General features: G+C 39.5%; 1 protein-coding gene across 6 annotated transcripts; it reads right to left on the bottom strand.

The window, feature by feature from the left end:
* Window positions 1-149: 149 nt before the first annotated feature.
* On the bottom strand, window positions 150-18352 carry PLAAT1 (phospholipase A and acyltransferase 1). 6 transcript variants are annotated; one of them, XM_077117545.1, is made up of 4 exons: window positions 11310-11618; window positions 10784-10922; window positions 6879-7147; window positions 150-767 (listed from the first exon to the last, which is right to left on the bottom strand). In XM_077117545.1, exons 2-4 carry the CDS (start codon window positions 10920-10922, stop codon window positions 744-746), a joined length of 432 nt encoding a protein of 143 aa, XP_076973660.1. In that variant the 5' UTR covers window positions 11310-11618; the 3' UTR covers window positions 150-743. The 6 variants fall into 6 exon arrangements, with proteins under 6 accessions (XP_076973660.1, XP_076973659.1, XP_076973657.1 ...); XM_077117544.1 differs by having other exon boundaries at window positions 150-762; XM_077117542.1 differs by lacking the exons at window positions 150-767; window positions 11310-11618 and adding exons at window positions 784-1063; window positions 18197-18352.
* Window positions 18353-19332: the final 980 nt, after the last annotated feature.

Here is a 19332-nt window from a genome sequence, read left to right as displayed (position 1 = left end):
AGAAGGATGTCATTAGATGGTACTGTGGTTTGTGGGGTAATGTTATAACATCTCACATAATCCTAGAGTATAGAGACATTTGCCCACTCTAACCACCTGCTGCAGACAAGAATTACAGTGGACATGTATTAAAAAGTTGTTTAATTCAGAACATAATCAATAACATGCAAGAATAAAATCACAACACCCCCTTTGATTTCTAGGTAAGGCCTGAAAAAGTAACATGGGATAAACTTTTCTGCATGTGGCATTTTAAGCTAAAATTTAATGACCTGTTGCCAGTATTAAAAAGGGTGAAAACCTTGAAATACTTCAAGATCTAAAAGAAATAATGTAATTTTTTTTTAAAGAAATAACAGCACACTACTGCTTGCCATGTACTCTTGGCAAATGAGTACCTTCCAGGGAAATTACACTGGATCTGAAGTACTAGCACAAAGAGCTCCTCCTACTCCCAGCCCCAAATAGCTTATCAGAGCCCTTCCAACTGCCTGTTCAAACACTGACTTTTCCAGTTTCTTTTCTGACCAGCAAAGGAATCTAAATTGAGATGTCAGCCCTAACAATGTGGGGCTCTTAATGTTTCTTTCAAAATCATATATAAACAATTCTTCAACCCTCTGACAACTACAAAATAGCTACCTTTAGGGAAAAGGAAAGCAATACTTACAGTAGGAGATAAAATGTGATGCGATTTTGTTAAGACTCTCTACGGGCTCATTCAAAAGGCTACTGCTTCTTGTTCAAGCTGCCACAGCAAATCTATGCTAGTAGAAAGAAAAATTTCCTTGGTTCAATGATGAAATAATATTCGTCAGCAATTTATTAAAGAGCTTGCCATCTATCATAGGAATTTGGAACAATAATGACTCATTGAAAATAAGTATTCATTCCAGGGTTTTGTCTTGGTTTTTTTCCTCCTTGAAAAATTCTTCAGCTCCAATATCTCTTCAGTAAATTGTCAATAGTTTTTTTGTTGTCGCCCTCTTGGAAACAAGCCCAGGAATGAGAAAGCACCAGCAGCAGCTATCACAAACCCAATGGTAGTCATTGCTCGGCTGGTCTATAAGAAAACAAGAAACAAACAAAAAAAGGATCTTATTCTAAAGGTATATCACTATGTCCATTGGGTTTGTTTCCTAAACCGAAGAACCGTTTTAATGGACAACGGAACATTTAAAACTCAACGCAAATTTAAAATCTGGTATGACTGAAAATGAAGACTTTAAGTTTATAATTTTTATAATTAGGCCCAATTTATAGATGGATGCATATCACCTTATATTTTTTACATTTTTAGTATATAATGCTTATATTCTTTATACTTTATAGCACCTGTTGTAGTCTGCCAAAGCTGCCAGAATGCAACACGCCAGAGATGGATTGGCTTTTAATAAAAGGGGATATATTTAGTTAAAAATGTATAGTTCTTCAGAGGAAAGGCAGCTAAATTTCATCTGAGGTTCTCTCTTACATGGGAAGGCACAGGGCGATCTCTACTGGCCTTCTCTCCAGGCTTCTGGGTTCTAACAGCTTTCCCTGGGGTGATTCCCGTCTGCATCTCCAAAGGTCTGGGCTGAGCCGCGAGTTCTGAGAGTAGGTATGCTGAACTGCTTGGGCTGTGCTGCCTTGGGCTCTCTCATTTAAACATCTAGCCAATTAAATCAAACATCATTCATTACAGTAGGCATGCCTCCTAGCCGACTGTGGATGTAATCAATGACAAATGAGCTTCACATGCCATTGGCTCATGGCCACAGCAATAGAACTAGACATCTTCACCTGGCCAAGTTGACACCTGAGACTAACTACCATGCACCCAACAGTTTACAAGCTCATTATGCATACATCAGAGTACACCTGTGAGAGATGGAACATTACTCTTGTTGTGTAAAACTTGGGCCTTAGGGAAGTTATAAGTGATTTCCCCAAGGTCATGCTACCAGATGTCCAGAGATTGGTTATGTCTTCTGAACTGTATGTTCTTCCCCTGTCCAATTTCTACCTCCTAAGCACACACTTTGTTTTGGTTGTGTCTATACCAGGGTGAATATTTTGTTGTTGTTTTCTTTGTCTGACTAAAGAATGTCTATCAGTAATAAGTCAGGGATGCAATCAGAGCTAAATACTTATGCGTCCTTATTTGATAGTATAAGTTCTATTCTGATAAACTTCAAGAGAAGTCAACACTGAAGTTAGCTACGGTGTCAAAATTAATTTTTTATGTAGATAAACTAAAATTAGCTCAAATGTCCGTAAAGCAGTCAGACACTTATAGCTTTAAGGGCATTAATCATCATCCTGATGAGGGATTTAATGAATATTCATGGTTTTCATGGCACTCAACTAATATTGCCTTTCCATCAGCATGGTTTAAGGACAACTGTATGACCCAAAGGTCGCGTTCAGACACTTTAGAATCATCAGGTATTCTGAAAATAGCATTTGTTCTCTGGGATTTCAGAATCAGGCTTTCAAATAAAGCAAACAGTTTTCCCAAATGACTCTGGGGACCCACCCAAGAGCCAGAAAGCCTGTCCCAGGGCACATTTGAGCATGCCCTCTGTCTGACCCGCAGGCTCCCATCACTGTCCCTGCCACCCACAAATGACCATAACACAATATGGCTTCCTTAACTGCTATTCTGTTGGGAATAGGCTGTAAGGACCACAGCCAGGAAAGAGGGAAAACGATAGGAGTGCTGGCTGGCAGCATGTATTCACTCTATAATATCATCCTGCAGTCTACACGGACAAGGCCTATCCTGTGACTTTCTGTCTCTGTCCCCACCACCCGCTGCCAGGAAGAAAGGCACCAGCAAGCAATTTTTCATGACAAATCTTAGTGTGCTTTATAACTTATATTTTATTTGCTTATATATTTACTTCATATTTATTTTGTTTGTAATCTTAAATTAGTGGCTACCTAAATTATCTTCCAAAAGAGAGTCAGAATTCACTGCAGCACAGTTAACCATCTAGCATGTGGGAAAGGAAAAGTGGCAGGAAGATATAAAATATAAAACCCTGAGAGCAGAATAAATAATCTGAACGGGATCAAGGATTAAAAATCCTGCCCAAGGGGTGCAAGTTTAGTTCAGTGGTAGAATTCTCGCCTGCCATGCCAGAGACCCAGGTTCGATTCCCGGCCCATGCGCTTCCCCCCTCCCCTGAAAAAAATAAACAAAGGGTGCTGCAATAATGGGATAGTCACATGGAAAAAGAATGAAATGTGACCCCTACCATACAGAATACAAAAAAAAAAAAAAAAAAAAATCATGCCCAACCCTAGCGCAATTCCAGACAGTTGCTGAGATCTCAAGAAGGTCTGATACAGGGAAAAGGTGTGGGCAGTGAAAAGTTATGAAGGTGCGGTTAATGTCTCTAAACAGAGGTGCCAAAATGGCAGCAAGTGCAGCCCTGAGAAAATGGGGGGGGGGCTTCTGTGGATAGGGGGTCCCCATATACAGATAGTGCTGACTTGATGACATCTTTCAGCCACTAGAAGCCCAAAAAGAGGCCAAGAGAGGGGAGAGACTTCATCCCAAACCAAAATCCCCGAGGCATCTTAAGGCCAAATACCATTATAATAAAGCTACTTCCAGCAGTGCTGCAGTTTCCCAAATTCCAAAATGGTATTTATTTCCATCCTAGGTGACAAAATTGCATATAATATGGACAATGCCTTGGAGTTACAGGTAGAGGGATCTGACCTACAGGACTGTAATAGCCGAGAATGTTCTCCGGGATCAACATGAATGTCAGCCATTGCTTCACATTTACCTAGGATTTTAAGATCACCAAATTTGACTTTGCCTATGTCATCCTTTACAAGGTTCTCTATCTGTGGGCCATAAAAAAGCCTCATTCAGAGGCTCGGTGCATGCCCAATGAAACATTAGCTAACCATGGAGTGGATGAATCTGGGCGTCAGTGTAGCAGGGTCAGGATGACTACACTGTTTATCAAAAGGGCCTCTGCCCTGAGCATCAAAGGCTGCGTGGATACTCACCCGACCGCAGTGAGTGTAATCATGATTGCACATGATTACACAGAGAGTGTAATCATGTGCAATGTGCCCGGGACTATTCAGGGGCACTACTGCCTTCCAAAAAGACAGACATATTTTCATAACTTTTAAAGACCTTCCAGTAAGAAATACTATTTTAAGAAATTTTGAAAAAACAGAAAGCATTGCCCCATGTTCTTTCCACTCTTCTAATCTTTCTTATGCATCTACTAATTTATAACTTCTTAAACTGGAGCAATATAAAGTCATTTACACATGAAAACTTTGCAAAGCTCAAGTCCCTAAGCCTGAGGGGGACCCAAAGAACCAATCTAATACTAACTATATTAGCTATAGTACTATTAATTATAGATAGCAATAAAAACAGCAATCCAAGTGCTGATGTTCCTGCTAGGTCAACAAAAGAGTTATTTGAAGTGTGCCAACAAAGACCTATAAAATTCCTAAACTACTGTAATTAAAAATGATATCCATCTTAGGCATGCTATTCACTGGGATAGATATGACGGAAATGCTATGCTTAAGAGTCTCCAAACATATCATAAAATCTTTAAAATAATCTCATTTTATAGATTAGGAAACTGATATTAGGAGGATTAAACAGCATGCCCAAGATCACTCAGCTAAAAGTGGAAAATTCTACTTTTTTTTTTCTACAGAATTCTAGGCCAGGTCTGCAGAACTCCAATGCTTAGGTAAGTCCTTAAAGCACCAACTTCATCAGAACTGCTAAAGACAAGTTCTACTATTTATTGAGAAATAATTAACTTTTCATGGATCTTGAATCTAGGTATGAATGGTGAAAAGATGATGGACTTGCAAGTTAGAGTCTGTTTTAGTTTGCTAGCTGCCAGAATGCAATACACCAGAAACAGAATGGCTTTTAAAAAGGGGAATTTAGTAAGTTGCTAGTTTACTGTTCTAAGGCTGAGAAAATGTCCCAATTAAAACAAGTCTATAGAAGTGTCCAATCTAAGGCATCCAGGGAGAGATACCTTGGTTCAAGAAGGCCGATGAAGTTCAGGGTGTCTCTCTCAAGTGGAAGGGCACATGGTGAACACGGTCAGGGTTTCTCTCTCATCTGGAAAGGCATGTGGCAAACATGGCATCATCTGCTAGCTTTCTCTCCTGGCTTTCTTTCATGAAGCTACCAAGGAGGCTTTTCCTTCTTCATCTCCAAAGGTTGCTGGCTGATGGACTCTGCTTCTCATGGCTATGTCGTTCTGCTCTGCTGTCTCTGAATCTCTCATTCTCCAAAATGTTTCCTCTTTTATAGGACTTCAGAAACTAATCAAGACCCACCCAAATGGGTGGAGACACGCCTCTACCTAATCCAGTTTAATAACCACTTTTGATTAAGTCACATCTCCAGGAATATGATCTAATTTACAATTTCAAACATACAAAACTGAATAGGGGTTAGAAGAAATGGCTGCCTTTACAAAATGGGATTAGGATTAAAACATGGCTTTTCTAGGGTACATATATCATTTCAAACCAGCACAGAGTCCAAACAAGAAGATAGCTCTGATCCCTTTTTTATCTAGCTACATTTTAACACAATGTTTTCTGAGTGCAGGAGATGTCTTTATCTATTTCCTAGCCACACCATTAGTCACTAGTTTTCAATGCAAAGGTGAGCAGGACAATTTGCATGTGTCCAAATTCAATTCCAGCTCAAAAGCAATTTATTGTTATATGTGAATAGAACATCCAGTATATTAATATATTTCTGAACAAAAATCAGTTTCCAATTAATTTATTTTCTAATGCAAAACATATCCTTCCATTATGCTTCATCCCCATTTTTCCAAGCTTTCATGAGGACTATATCATCATTTCATAGAATAGATCTTTATACACCTGGTTCACCATTCTGAAATACTGGAAACTGTGTCGAAATCTGAGGTTGAAGTAGTATGGTATCATTCTTTGACTTTTCAAAGTTTTTTCAAAGGTAACAGTTACCTGGAATTTAAAATCTGTTAAATTTTTTTGGTATTTTCAATTTTAAATACCATAAACACTCTTAAATGTAGTTTGGGTGAAGAAGACGTCTCTTGACAATAATTTTACATAGTCATTCTCTTAAAACAATGTAATAAGTCTCTGGGTTAAAACATCAATGATGAAATTGGATTGGTAGCACCACAAGTAGGGAAAGTGCAATTGAATCAAGCACTCTTTTACTTAGGAATCTGCCATACTAAAAAATAGTAGTAGCGATTGGCAAAATTGCAGACTACTTTAAAAATGAAGTAATTGAATCATTAAAAACATCTTATCCAGTAGCATACTTACTCAGGGATTTCCTTAAAAGTACATCTCCTTGGAACTAGCATCGCAAGGAACAGAAAACATTTATATACCTGCCATGATAAGTCATCAGCTGAACTCGGTTAGCTATCTATGTTTATTCTATACATGCATCTATATATATAAAGAATCTTACCATCTATGTTTTGGTAAATGAATACCTACTCAAAAAATTCTTTTCAGCCTATTCTTTCCGTAATTGAGGGTACCGATTTGAGAATGTTGTACTGTATGGTAATGGGGAAGAAAGACCACAATGGACAAATGGCAATAAGACTGACAGAAAAAAGATATGGTCTTGATTCTATTCCAAGTGCCTTCTAGCGCAAAATTCATGATCTCCACATTATAGTGTGTTTGGCCATTAACTTGTTGCATCACCCTGGGCCGCTCAGTTTCCTTCTCTGTCCTTCAGTACTGTTTTATTTTCTTGTTCTGTTCACTTGGTTTAAGGCCTGGGAACTCCTGCCATAAGCAATAGTTATCATGTTCCCAGTATAAGAAGCTTCTTATATATCCTGAAGAAAACTCACCTGCTCCGAAACTCCTTCTCCATAGCGAAGCAAAGTCACAAAATGTTCACAGTTGTTGACAAGGATGTTATATGCCACCTCCCGTCCAATAACAAACTCGGACCGTTGCACGACTTCTTCCACGGGGAGAGGGGGGTAGGCCTCATCATACTTATTGTTTATTCTATAGGTGTCATCGCCCACCACATCCTTCAAGAGCTGCATCTTCACCATGGCCTTGCTGCTGAATATAGACTTGGCACTTGTGAACGATGCAGGAGTCCCATCCTCTGCAAGGAGAATTCTGATTAGCCAGCAGGGATAGCCTGGGGGGCTCTAATGTCATCTAAAGTGACTGGGAGTGCTGGGGTGTCTCAACTCAGCTCTGTTGACAACTTATCAAAGAAGCCACTTAATCTTATTGATCTTAAGCACTCATCTGTGACTTATCAATAACACTTACTCAATCTTGCACGAGTGAGAATATAAGAAAACATTTTTTAAAATTTATGACTCCCCAGAGGAAAACTGAATGAGCATACTCTACCCATTCTTGGGAAATAAGTTCACTACTGATTGATACTATCATTAGAGATCTTGGTTTATGTTTCTAACATGGAACAGATAAAAAAGTATTACCCACTTTTTCTATAAAGTAGCCTCTTTTTCAGTATCTGAACACTTCCAAACCAGTATTGTGGAGCTCAGCAGTCATGCATTATGATAAGAAGGCTCTTCTTAGTGCCTAAGCTGAATTTTTCATCACTACTTCCACCTTTTTTGCTTGCTCTTTCAACTACACCTTGGGCCCATTTCCTGTTTTGAAACCTGTTTTTTCCTGTGAAGGGTCAGCTGAGGTCAGGCTGGGGCCCTGATTTTCTCTCGCCTGTTCCTGTGGCCAAGAAAGTAAGTCCTGACCCTGAACCTGAGCTAGACTGTCCACCAGTCGTTGCCCATTGCTATGCCCCATCCACCTACCTCAATGTCCCATGCCCCATATTGGCTGTCTCTATTGGTTGACATTTACCTAAACTGATGGGGAGCCCTGGGCCCTGGCCTACCACTGTTATTACCTGAAGCGGGACAGATAACTCCTCAGTAGGCAGTTCGAATGGTAGACCCTGCTCCCTCTCCAAGTGTTCATGCTTGGCCATGCTTAGGTGAATCATGAGAGGAACAGTCTCTGCATAGCCTTGTTTAGAACTTTCCTTTTCAGTAATGGCCTAAAGCAAACTTTTTCACTCCTCCTTTTTATAGCTTCCAAAATCCTTCTCATTGGAGAGCATTTCCCCTTAACCTCTTACACATTAAAAGTTCTTATATATTAGAAGTTCTTGGTGCATATATATTTGACTTAGAATTACTAAACTTTCTTCTTTTTTTTTTTATTTTTTCACTAGTCCAATGATCAGTCATTTGCAGATGAAAAAACTGAAGCCTGGACAGGTAAATTGCCTTGCAAAACATCACAAAAGTAGTTAACAGTGGAAGCAGGATTAGAATTTCTGTCTATAGGATTAAAGCTCAGTGTCTGGACCACATTAAAATAAAGTATAAGACATATGAAAATAAGTAAACAGCACCAAAATGTCATATTACTTTCCAGATGTGAAAACCACACAGATTGTACAGTTTATATCTAATGTTAATCAGTAGACTTCGCAGAAACTGATCCTTCTGAATCGTAAATCTCATTTTATTTGCCCTTTTCATTTGCAATATTCCAGAACTAGAGGAAACTATCTCAAAATGCTAGAAAATCTACTTCATTAAAATTCTCGGACATTCCCAAGAATAGAGTTAACATCTATAATCACTTTTCTTTAAAGACATCTTGAGGAAAAAAGACACCAGATTACTTGTTAATTGTAAATATTTTTCCTAATAAATAAATTTGTGCTCATTTGTAAACATGTAGAGCATAAAAAGCACAAACATGAAAAAAGAAATCCCCATTTTCCCTCCACCAAGATATAATTGATATTATTATTCTGATGTACTTCTATTATGTCATGTTCTTTATCAGCATGTGTGTGTGTATGTGCTATGTATATGTGTATGCATTTGTGTATGTGTATGTATATATACATATTTTGCACACTGGGTACCATATTATATATGGCAATTTTTAATGTGGAATTTTCCAGTAAGTTTTATATCAAGACCATTTACCAAGCAAATAAACATTTTCAGAAATATTATTTTTATTGGCTGTTATAATAGTTATTGTTTTTGTCTCTGCAGCACTTCAACCCACCGTTGCCTGTTTCTTCTGAGAAAGGATTGTGTGGGGGCCAATCAGAGTATCTCATTCTCCTGGGCACACTGATAGTCCAGCAACAAGTAAGTGACCCACAATGGACCAAAGAGAGTCATTCCCTAAGATTTTTCTAATTGCAACAGGCAGGGAATAGCTCTCTTGCTGGGTTACAAGGCTATAAAAATAAGAGCTCAGGCTGCTTATGGCTATCAATTCAGGTTCTTACAGAGATATAGCCTGAGACAACACATAGAAATAAAATGCAGATGGGAGAAAGAGACTTTTGAAAGTGTTCAAATCCCTAGATTAGGCATCTCCAAAGCCAGAATCCTTCCTGCAGTTTCCCTCAGGCAAGCACTGAATTTGCTTTCTCTCCTTAAGCTATTTCTCATTTAAATTCTATTATTGCAACTATAGAGTCTTGATAAATAAGATACCTAATATTCTGTGGCTAAATCATAATTTGTTTAAACACTCCCTTACTGAACATTAAGTCACTGTCCACTTTTTAAAGCCATTATAAATAAAATAGAAATAAATACTCATATACAGAAATCTTTGCCCACATCTCTAAATATTTCCCAAGAATAGATTCCTAGAAGAACAATTCCTAGAACATAAAACTCTTTTAAGACTCTTGAAACATACTGTTAAATTATTTTTGAGAACAATTTTATCAATTTACATTTCCATCAATGGAACACCTGTGTTTGACTATTTTAATCCTTCTTAATGTGACAGGTATAAAATCTGTCATTGCTTTATTTTACAATTCCTAAATGACTAAAGGGTTGAAACTTGTGAAAATGCTTAAGAGCATTTGCTTTTCTTCTTCTATAAACTGTTCACAATCCTTTACTCGTGTGTTCATTGAGGTTTTGGTGTTTATTGCTCCCTGGGCCTTGACCATTCTTTCCACAAATAGTGTGTTTCCTCATTACCTAAATGTTTTTCCCTCAAATGCTATTTTCTTATAAAATTTTCCTGACCACCTTATTAAAACCATAGCACTCCCTACCCCCACCTCTGTACTTCCCATCCTGCTTCTCTGATTTATTTTTCCCCACATCGCTTATCTCCATTCTAACATTTATTTACTTAATTCATGGTCTATGTCTTCCCGTTAGAATATAAACTCCACATCATTTGTGTGATATATAAAGATATTGACCATTGGTCATGTTTATAGAAAATATTTTCCGGCCTGGTTATTTACATTTTAATTAAAATTTTTTAATCTAGAGGTTTAAAGTTTTAATATTAATTATCCTTTGTAATTTCTTTAATATTATTTTAGGCTTAGAATGCCCTTCACTAAACCTAGATCAGCTGGATTATCCATTTTCTACATTGTAGTTCTGCTTTGCTTTGCTTTTTGTTTATGATTTTGTTCCTAAATCCTTCTTTTTATTTTTGTATGTTGTACGGCAGGGTCACATTTCATTCTTTTTCCATGTGAGTAACCCGTTACTGCAGCAGCATTTGCTGAGTTCTTGTTTGCTTTCTTTCTTTGTTTGGGGGGAAGTGCATGGGCCAGGAATTGAATCTGGGTCTCCTGCATGGCAGGCAAGAATTCTACCACTGAACTACCCTTGCGCCCCCCACAAGCACTTCTTTTAACAAGGAAACTAAAAAGCTCCCAGGAAACACTGGAAGCAAATCTTACCTAGAGGCACTATGTTGACAACATAACCATCACCTAAGTACAGTGCCCAGTGCTGATAACCAGAACGGAACACTTCAATCAAGTCTCCTGGCCTGGGGTTGCCAGAGTAGTCCAAACTAAAGCAATCATGAAACGCCATCTGCAATGACAGACACAAGGAGGATTTAACTGCTACAGCTTGCCAAAACAGGACTGGTTTAAGACTTTCATAGAAGCAGAGAGCAATAGTATTTTTGAGATGTATTAACAATTTATTAGTAATCTTATTAAGAACTTAGACTCACACTACTTTTTCTGTAAATGATTCATGTGGAGAAGTGGAGAAAGAATTTGTTATTGCTATATTCTCTGATCAATCCTAGCAGCCCTTTATTACAACAAGCATTTTACAACTCTCTCCTTAGATTTAGAAATTCACTGATAACATAAATTGCCTAAATACAATATTACAAATATATTAAGATAGGCTCAATCCACGACTACGTAAAAGACATAATAAAGTGTCTTCATGCTTTCACTTACTTACTCAGCATGAAAAAGTCAGGATTCAGGAGTGGAAGATCAGAAGCATTCCATACAACAGCATAGTAAAATCAAAGAGCAGAGGTATGAGTGGAGACTAATATTCTGTTAATATTAAAACTGCAAAAAAAATACACTTTTGCAAAACATACTCAGTTATTTTATTGAAAGCTGAGATAGATTCTAGTCTCAGATGAATGTCCAGCCCAATATAGAGGCATAACATAGGCTGTAAGACTATATTTCTTATTCAGAATTGTGCTGCACATTGCAGTTTTTCTAGGAACTCTGGCCTAAACCCACTAAGCATGAGTAAATGTCATTGGTCATTGTTACATCACAAACGTCCCCACCAGTTTCCCCCATTCCCCTTACTGTCCCACTTACTATCTGATTCCTCATTTACTGATTCCAGAAGCATTGCAAGATGGTCAAGGATAAAAGTGGGACAACTTGGAATTTTGGGGAGTCCATCATATTGATGAATAGTCTCAATAGTCTTAGTTTGGCAGATATGGAACAGTCTCTTTTTTTGTTTAAATCAATACCTTTCAGAAAGAACATATAAATCTCTGATTGCTGATTTTTATGGAATGTTACTTTTTCTATGTATGGCATAGAAGTAGCATGACTCAGCAAGAGGAGGTTATCTATGTCTGCTAATCAACAACCAAAGGGATATTTAATTCCATATACATGTTGAATCTCTAACTGACAACAGAGTGTCTCTATCATCCCCCACACTAATGCAGATATGTACACTCATTTACAAAATAAATCCAAGTGCCAGAAATGGAAACTCACAAATTATCTAAATTATCATTATAATTGCACAAGCTAAGGATTTGGGAATACAGACTATCATTTTCCTCCACTCAGAAAGTCTTTTTTACAACAATTAAAATTGGAAGGGTGTTTTCCCAACTATTTATATGCCATCTGTTGAAAACTTCAATCACACACTGTCAGAGAAATGTGGCCAAATGTAAGCTGTCCATCTGTTGAAAAATAACTATTAAAACAACTTTATGGAAGCCATTAAGTCAAACCCCCTCTCAAATATGTTTGAATCTTATTAATATGACAGTTCACAATTTGGCCACATGGGTACAAAAAGAAAAATGGATAATACACTATGATATAAACAAACATATTTCCAATGAATAGGAATCAGCAAGCACACACAGCTGCCTACCAGAATTCTGATTTCTAGCCAAGCTTATAATAATAATCACTATTTAAACAAAGGGCACTTTGTAGTTAAACATTTTTCTCAATTAACCCCATTTAATTTAAAAAAAACAAACAAATAATAATTGGGTTAAATATTACATTATCCCATCTTCCAGATGAAAAGCTGTAGTGGTGAATGCAAAATTTTGGGAAATACCCACTGAAACCTTTATTCTATAAAATGAAGAGGGTAAAAATAACTCAATTAGGGTTAAAGATGTGAGCTCCTGTCTCAGGTCATCCACTTGCCAGTTCTGTGACCTTGAGTAAGTCGCTCAAACTGTCCAAGTCTCAATTTCCTCATCTCTAAGATAGGCGTTAGAATATAGCACTGACCTATTTAATCTCAAAAAGCTAAAAGTGGGCGTGCAAGGGTAGTTCAGCGGTAGAATTTTTGCTTGCCTTGCAGGAGACCCAGGTTCAATTCCTGGGCCATGTACTTCCCAGAAACAAACAACCAAACAAACAAAAATTCAACAAATGGTGCTGCAATAACAGGATACTCACACGGAAAAAGAATGGAATGCGAACCTGCCATACAGCATACAAACAAAACAAAACAAAAGCCATTGCAAGTAACCCTCCATGAAGTGGAAAAAAGCTATTGGCAAGTGCTTTCTGAACTGGCAGTGACTAGAGAGATGGATGGTAAGAAAGAGGTGGCGTTTTGTGAAGAGAAGGGTTGATTTTGGTTCGTATCCGACATTCGGTTTTCATCTTGCAATGAAATCCCCTCTTGCATTCAGTCTAATTTTGTTGGATGGATGATTCCACTGGAAAACTTTGATATGTACAATGCATTTTAAACTTCTTACTTTTAGTTCATTAACTGATTTATGAAGTGTAAGTACATTGACATGAGACTTATGAAAAACCTATCATAGTTATAAACACAGATGACAGGAAACAGTAACCCCTCAAGAAGCTAAGGGAGGACCCAAACGCTAATATGTAAGGGGGAATGGGCATTCTACACTGAACATTCAGAATCACAGCAATTTATTGCTGAAAGCTATCTTAGATATTATCTGGCCCAGTGATTTCCAAACTTGTTTTAGTAGCTGGACCCTTAGAGCGAACCAAATATGAGATGGACAGAATTTACAACACAAGAAGTAGCACTACTCTGGATGTAATCAGGGAAGGCACGGGGGCTCCACTTACTCTCTGTCCCCATTCCTATTGTTTCTGAGGCTCCCTGGGATTCCAAAGCTTCTAGGAATGTAGTTTGAAAAAATTCCACCTAATCTTAGTCCAACCTTTTCATTTTTAAGATAGAGGAACCACAAGCAGGCAGATCATTTGACTGTCCCAAATTATATGGTATTTTACAAAGATTTCAACAAATGGTGCTGGAGCAATCAGACATACATAGGCAGACAAAAAAAAAAGGAGCCTCAACCTAAGTCTCACATTTATACAAAAATGCATTCAAAATAGATCATGGACTTAAATACAAAACATAAAGTTATAAAAGTTTTTTACGCATAGGAGAAAATCTTTTGGATCTTGTGCTACACAAAGTGCTCTCAGACTTGATACCAAAAATACCATCCATAAAAGAAAAAATTGATAAGATGGACTTCTTCAAAATAAAAACTTTGCACTGCAGGAGACCCTGTTAAGAGGATGAAAAGAAAAGTTACAGCATGGGAGAAAACACCTGCAAGCCACATATCTGACAAAGAACTTGTATCTAGACTACATACCGGACTCTCAAAACTCAACATTAAAAAAGCAAACAATCCAATTATACCATGGGCAAAAGACATGAAGAGACATTTCACTGAAGAAGATATACAGATGGCAGGTAAGCACATGAAAATCATTAGCCATTAGGGAAATGAAAACTAAAACCAGAATGAAATATTACTAACAAACCTATCAGAATGACTATAATGAAAAATAGTGACAATGCCAAATACTGGAAAGGATGCAGAGAAACGGGATCACTCACAGTTTGCTGGTGTTAATGTAGAGTGATACAGCCACTCTTACAAATAGTTTGACAATTTCTTTAAAAAAATAAATTTACAACTATCATATGACTTAGCAATTGCATTTCTGAAATTTTTGGGTAAAACGGGGTAAAAGGTACAGGGGATCTCTCTGTGTTCTTTCTTACAACTACATGTGAACCTACAATCATCTCATAACAATGATTTTAATAACTTTTTTTAAAAAGGTAGGCCAATGCTTTCTTTACAGAACAGAGACCAATAGGTAGAAGTCATGTTTAGCTGTATATGAAGAAAAACATTCTTTTACTGAAGGCAGTCCAACAATGGAATGGGGTACTTTGTGCAGATGGCAGACTGCCATTAGGAGTGTTCAAAACAGCCAGGTTTGATAAAAATAGAATTCCCATAAGAGGGAGGAAGCCTTCTGAAGTCCGTTTCAACTCTGATGTTCTCACTCTGTGCCCCAGGAACTGGATTTTCAAAACTCAACAGTAAAAAAGCAAACACTATGTGTAGTCCTCATATCAATGACATAAAGCAGATATAACTATTCTCCCATGTTAAGGGTGAAACCCTATCCAAGTTTCCACAGCTGGAAAGGCAGAGCCCACACCTGAACTCAGATTAACCTGCCTTCAAGCTCAGGTTCCTGACGCCTTCTCCCCTTCCACACTACACTGCCTCTCTCACTGACATTTTCCACAGCCGCTTTCATTCACTGTGTGACTGGGTAACAACTGCAAGCTGATCACCACTTTAACTCATTTTACAGATGCGTTAAGTGTCAGACCTAAAGTCACACGCATAGTAGGTGACAGAACTAGAATTCAAATGCAGATCGGTCATCCGGCTTCAACTCCGTGTTCCTTCTTTAAACCAATGATTAACTTCACTAACCAAAGGAATTGCTACTAACCAGCATTTCATCTTTCGCTCTTATCTACAAACAGAAGAAGCCATGAAGACCCGCAGACTTTGTATGTCACATGATGACACGGGGTGTGTAAGCATGCATGTAGAGAATAAGCAAGTACCTGAAGTGGGCCCTTGCCAGGGAACCTGTTTCTCTCCTCCAGGAAAGACATCAAGGTGAGACTGGTAACATCTTTAAAGAACTCAGACTCACACCTTAGGAGATGACTATAACCTGTCTGCCTGGATAATGTGACTCACATGGGCCACATCTACCAGTTTCACTCAGACACAAGTATATCTTAGTGCTTCATAAACATGAAAAACACAGAACCAATTAAAGACACGTTTATAAAATCTTCTAAAGCAATGTGTATATCCCTTTAAGGTAACAGTGGTGCATTTTAATAGTTCACCTGCATAGAATTGTTCGGTTAGTTTATAATACGACAGTGGCATGAAGGTAAATAGGTAAGCTTTGTACAAGAAATTTTCCCTTTCAACTGCCAAAACAGGCTGTCGTGTTTGTAGCAGCACAATGCTGGTCCCTGAGGATGCACAAAAGAAATTACTGTTCCCTGCACGGAGACAGACAGATTGATCAACTGCTGCTCAGCTCTGTGTCACAGGAATACCAAATGCATGCTGTTGTCCACTTCTCCCAAGCATGGCACCCCTAGTCTAACAGTCTCCCAATTCGAGTTGGATGCTTTTCCACTCCAGTGACATTTTTCACCCGTAATCTTGTTACAGTGACATGTCTTCATGAGGCCCTGTGCTCCCAGACTGGCTAATTCACAGTTCCTTAAGGCTGCAAGCAATCTTGGTCCCAAACCTCACTCTACGGCAGGGGGTTCCACTCACGGACCAAATGACTCATCCTCAGCCACAGCACTGCCATTCCCTCCTTGAATCCTTCCAAGATTCCTTACCCCGCCACCTTTATACACCCCTATGTTCTAGGCTCACCAAACTACGCACACTCTATGTATTACATAGAGTTTTATTTTGTTAATATTGCACCTTCTACCTGAAATATGCTGCTCACCACTTCCAAATGCCCCAAATAACTCAATCCTCAAATGCCCAGGTCAGATGGCACTTCCTCCATCAGTTCCTCCCCCAGTCAGTCACAAACAACCTCTCCTTCTAGTTTCCATAGCACTTTATATCTGAAGTCCTATTCCACTTTCCACACCTGCCTTAGTTACTGGTGCCTGGGGAATTTTCTCTTCTGCTCAGTACAGGGGGCTGGTTCTTGTTTATTTCTATAATTTGAGTTTCTAACAGCGTGCCGGCACAAATAATTGCAAAGTAAATGTTTCGTGAATGAAGGGAGAGGAACCAGACCCCAGGAGAATATGAGTGGTTGGATTTTTCCAGACACAAGCCATAGTAGTAATCATGAATGTCGAAAGAAAATCAGCATCCATTTTCCAAGACTATTCATATTGTAGATTGAAAAGGACAGCAGATCTGAAAAGCCCTGGTCTGGGGTACAGTTCTAGCACTTATTAGCTGTATGATCTGGGAAGGTAAGATTCTCTTTCCCTCTGGACCTCAGTCCCCCATGCGTAAAAATCAAAATAAGAAGAGGGCTTGGGTTAGCTGAGGATGCTAATAGTCCTTCAGACTTATCTCTTTTGACACTTTGTTAAAATAGGCTTACCTGGGCAACAGAAGTGCCCTCCTCCCCTCCTTAGCACACCTCACTCTTAAGCCCGAGTGGTCTTTCCCCACTGGGCAGCAGCCTCGGGTATCTCGGGGTCTCTCTGGCTTCACAGCTACTAACTCCCCCTACTAGCGGCCGCGGAAGGACTCCATCTGCACGGGCCAGAAACCAAACCACAGCACCCGACCGCCCCTCAGCGCCTCCCTCCGCTTCGCCGAGACACCCGGGGAAGCGCGCAGCCCGGGGAACCCCGCCCCCACCCCCGCCAGCCCGGCGCGCGCCACACGTGCAGGGTGCCAACGCGCTGGCCAGGGGCTGGCCACCCGGCGGCACAGGCCTGCGGCTCCCAACCGCTTGGCCTCCCGCCCCGGGGGCGGAAGTGGCAGCCCTGTGGCTCGGACCCCTCCGCCCTCGCCAACACGCCTGCTTCAGGCATTCACCCTCATCAATCCTCTTGCGTCACACACAGACATACACACACACACACACGCTGCACGCTTCTCATGCCAGGAAACACACACACGACAGCTGCCCTCCACAAGCCCGCCTGTGCAAGCATGCCAATCTAAAGGCCAAACCGAGCTCCAACCACAATACCTAAGCAGTTATCCTACACCCAGGCAATTCTGCATTCCTGCAAAAATTTTTTATGGGACCAGGGGCTCTGCTATACACTGCGGTTATAAAAATACACCGTCTTGTTGTGCCCAGAAATCTTCATGTATACTTATCAGACATGAAGTATGCTCCCTACAGAAATTCCTGTATCAGAGGGGATTCTCTTCCCTGAGCCATAGGAAGGCATCTCGGTCTTTAACTCAGCCAAAGGTGGAAGGAAGAGTGACCTTCAAAACACCACCACACACACACACACACACACACACACACACACACACACACACACCACAATGATCTTATGAGCCTGATCCAGCTCCCAGAGCTATAAAGACACACACATGGACCCCAATCCCTTGGCACCCCTCTCTGTGACCAACCCCCAACCTATAATCCAATTTGAGAATGGGGAGAAGGGAGAAAGAACGGAAAAAGGAAAAGTACATAAACGCCAACCCCTAGAACTCCAGTACTAGTTTATCCCAGCAGCAAATTTACCTGGTTTCTGATAAAGGCGTGGAAGGATCCTCATTAAAGACAAGAAGACTGTTCCAGCCCCCCAGTTTCCCTCCCCACTTCTGCAGCCCTGCCCTGCTGGGAAAATGGCTGTCCTTCTAGATCGATGAGCATGTTTCTTTGTGCAGCGGGGCTGGGTGCATGTGACAGAACAGGGCCTAACTGTCTCTTTCATACCAGGCAAGCGGCAGAGGCCTCCAGGAAAAAGCCAAGTGAGTTTAAAAATAACAGCTGGGGAATGGAGAGTATTCTTTTTCTTACTAAGAAAGAGAGGCCAGGAATACTAAACAGCCAAGTGTTTTTATAATGAGGAAGACCAGGCAGCTGTTTGGTTAAGTGGACTTTTTGGAGCATTGCACAAGACCTTTCTTTACAAAGAGCCTAGTTTTTTACTCGAATGGAAATACAGTCTCAGCTAAAAGGAGGGAATTTTCCCACTGATTCAAAGGCCAAAATGATTTGCTAATTTCATGTGCTTGGGCATAATGGAATAAGAACCACCTAGTTAAACAGCCGTTTTATACGAAGGAACCAGGCTGTGTTATGAAGGCAGGGTGAAGCTGCTTGATCTGAAACTGTGGGCCTACCTTAAGCACCTTTGCATAGAAAAGTGCACAGAAGGACATTACTGAGAGCATTTGTGATCTAGATATAATTATTGGCAAAGTGGGGCTAGAACACTTGAGAGGTTATAGCTCCGTTTTTTTATGAGTTAATTTTTTCTTTCATGTTCCCTATTTAATATATATTTAGAGTTATGAACTGAATCAGATTTGCCTTCCAATACCCTTTTAATGTCTGAGAGAAAGTCATAAACATGAATTTGCTTTATGTTCCTCGATTATTTCAATTGAGTCATCACTGAAGGAAGTGGTTCATGATTTTATACAGGAGAGTTACTGTGAGCATTTATAAAGTCATCCTGCTTATGAGTTAAATTTATTATGTTTGCCAGGTTAATCTGTTTTCTCTAATCGGACACTTAATCACCCAGTCTCCTCCCTGCATTATGGATTCATGAAAGTGAACCGAGGAGGCTTGTTCAGTCAGGGCAAGATGATAAATTATCTTTTCATTTTGGGGATATTTGTGATTAAATGCTTCATAATAGAATTAAA

This window comes from Tamandua tetradactyla, chromosome 10 (assembly GCF_023851605.1).
Source record: "Tamandua tetradactyla isolate mTamTet1 chromosome 10, mTamTet1.pri, whole genome shotgun sequence".
NCBI classification, from domain to species: Eukaryota; Metazoa; Chordata; class Mammalia; order Pilosa; family Myrmecophagidae; genus Tamandua; species Tamandua tetradactyla.
The sequence above is the reverse complement of the archived record's forward strand: the minus strand, read 5'-3'. Positions and strand labels throughout refer to the sequence as shown.

Bases quoted from the DNA above. Each gene is read 5' to 3' on its own strand.
- PLAAT1 (XM_077117542.1), bottom strand. From the start codon at position 10,922: ATGGCGTTTCATGATTGCTTTAGTTTGGACTACTCTGGCAACCCCAGG. The intron at 7,148-10,783 runs GTAAGATTTGCT...TTCTCCTTGCAG, and splicing joins TGTCAACATAGTGCCTCTAG to AGGATGGGACTCCTGCATCG. The intron at 1,064-6,878 runs GTGAGTTTTCTT...GTTTTCTTATAG, and splicing joins GAGAAGGAGTTTCGGAGCAG to ACCAGCCGAGCAATGACTAC.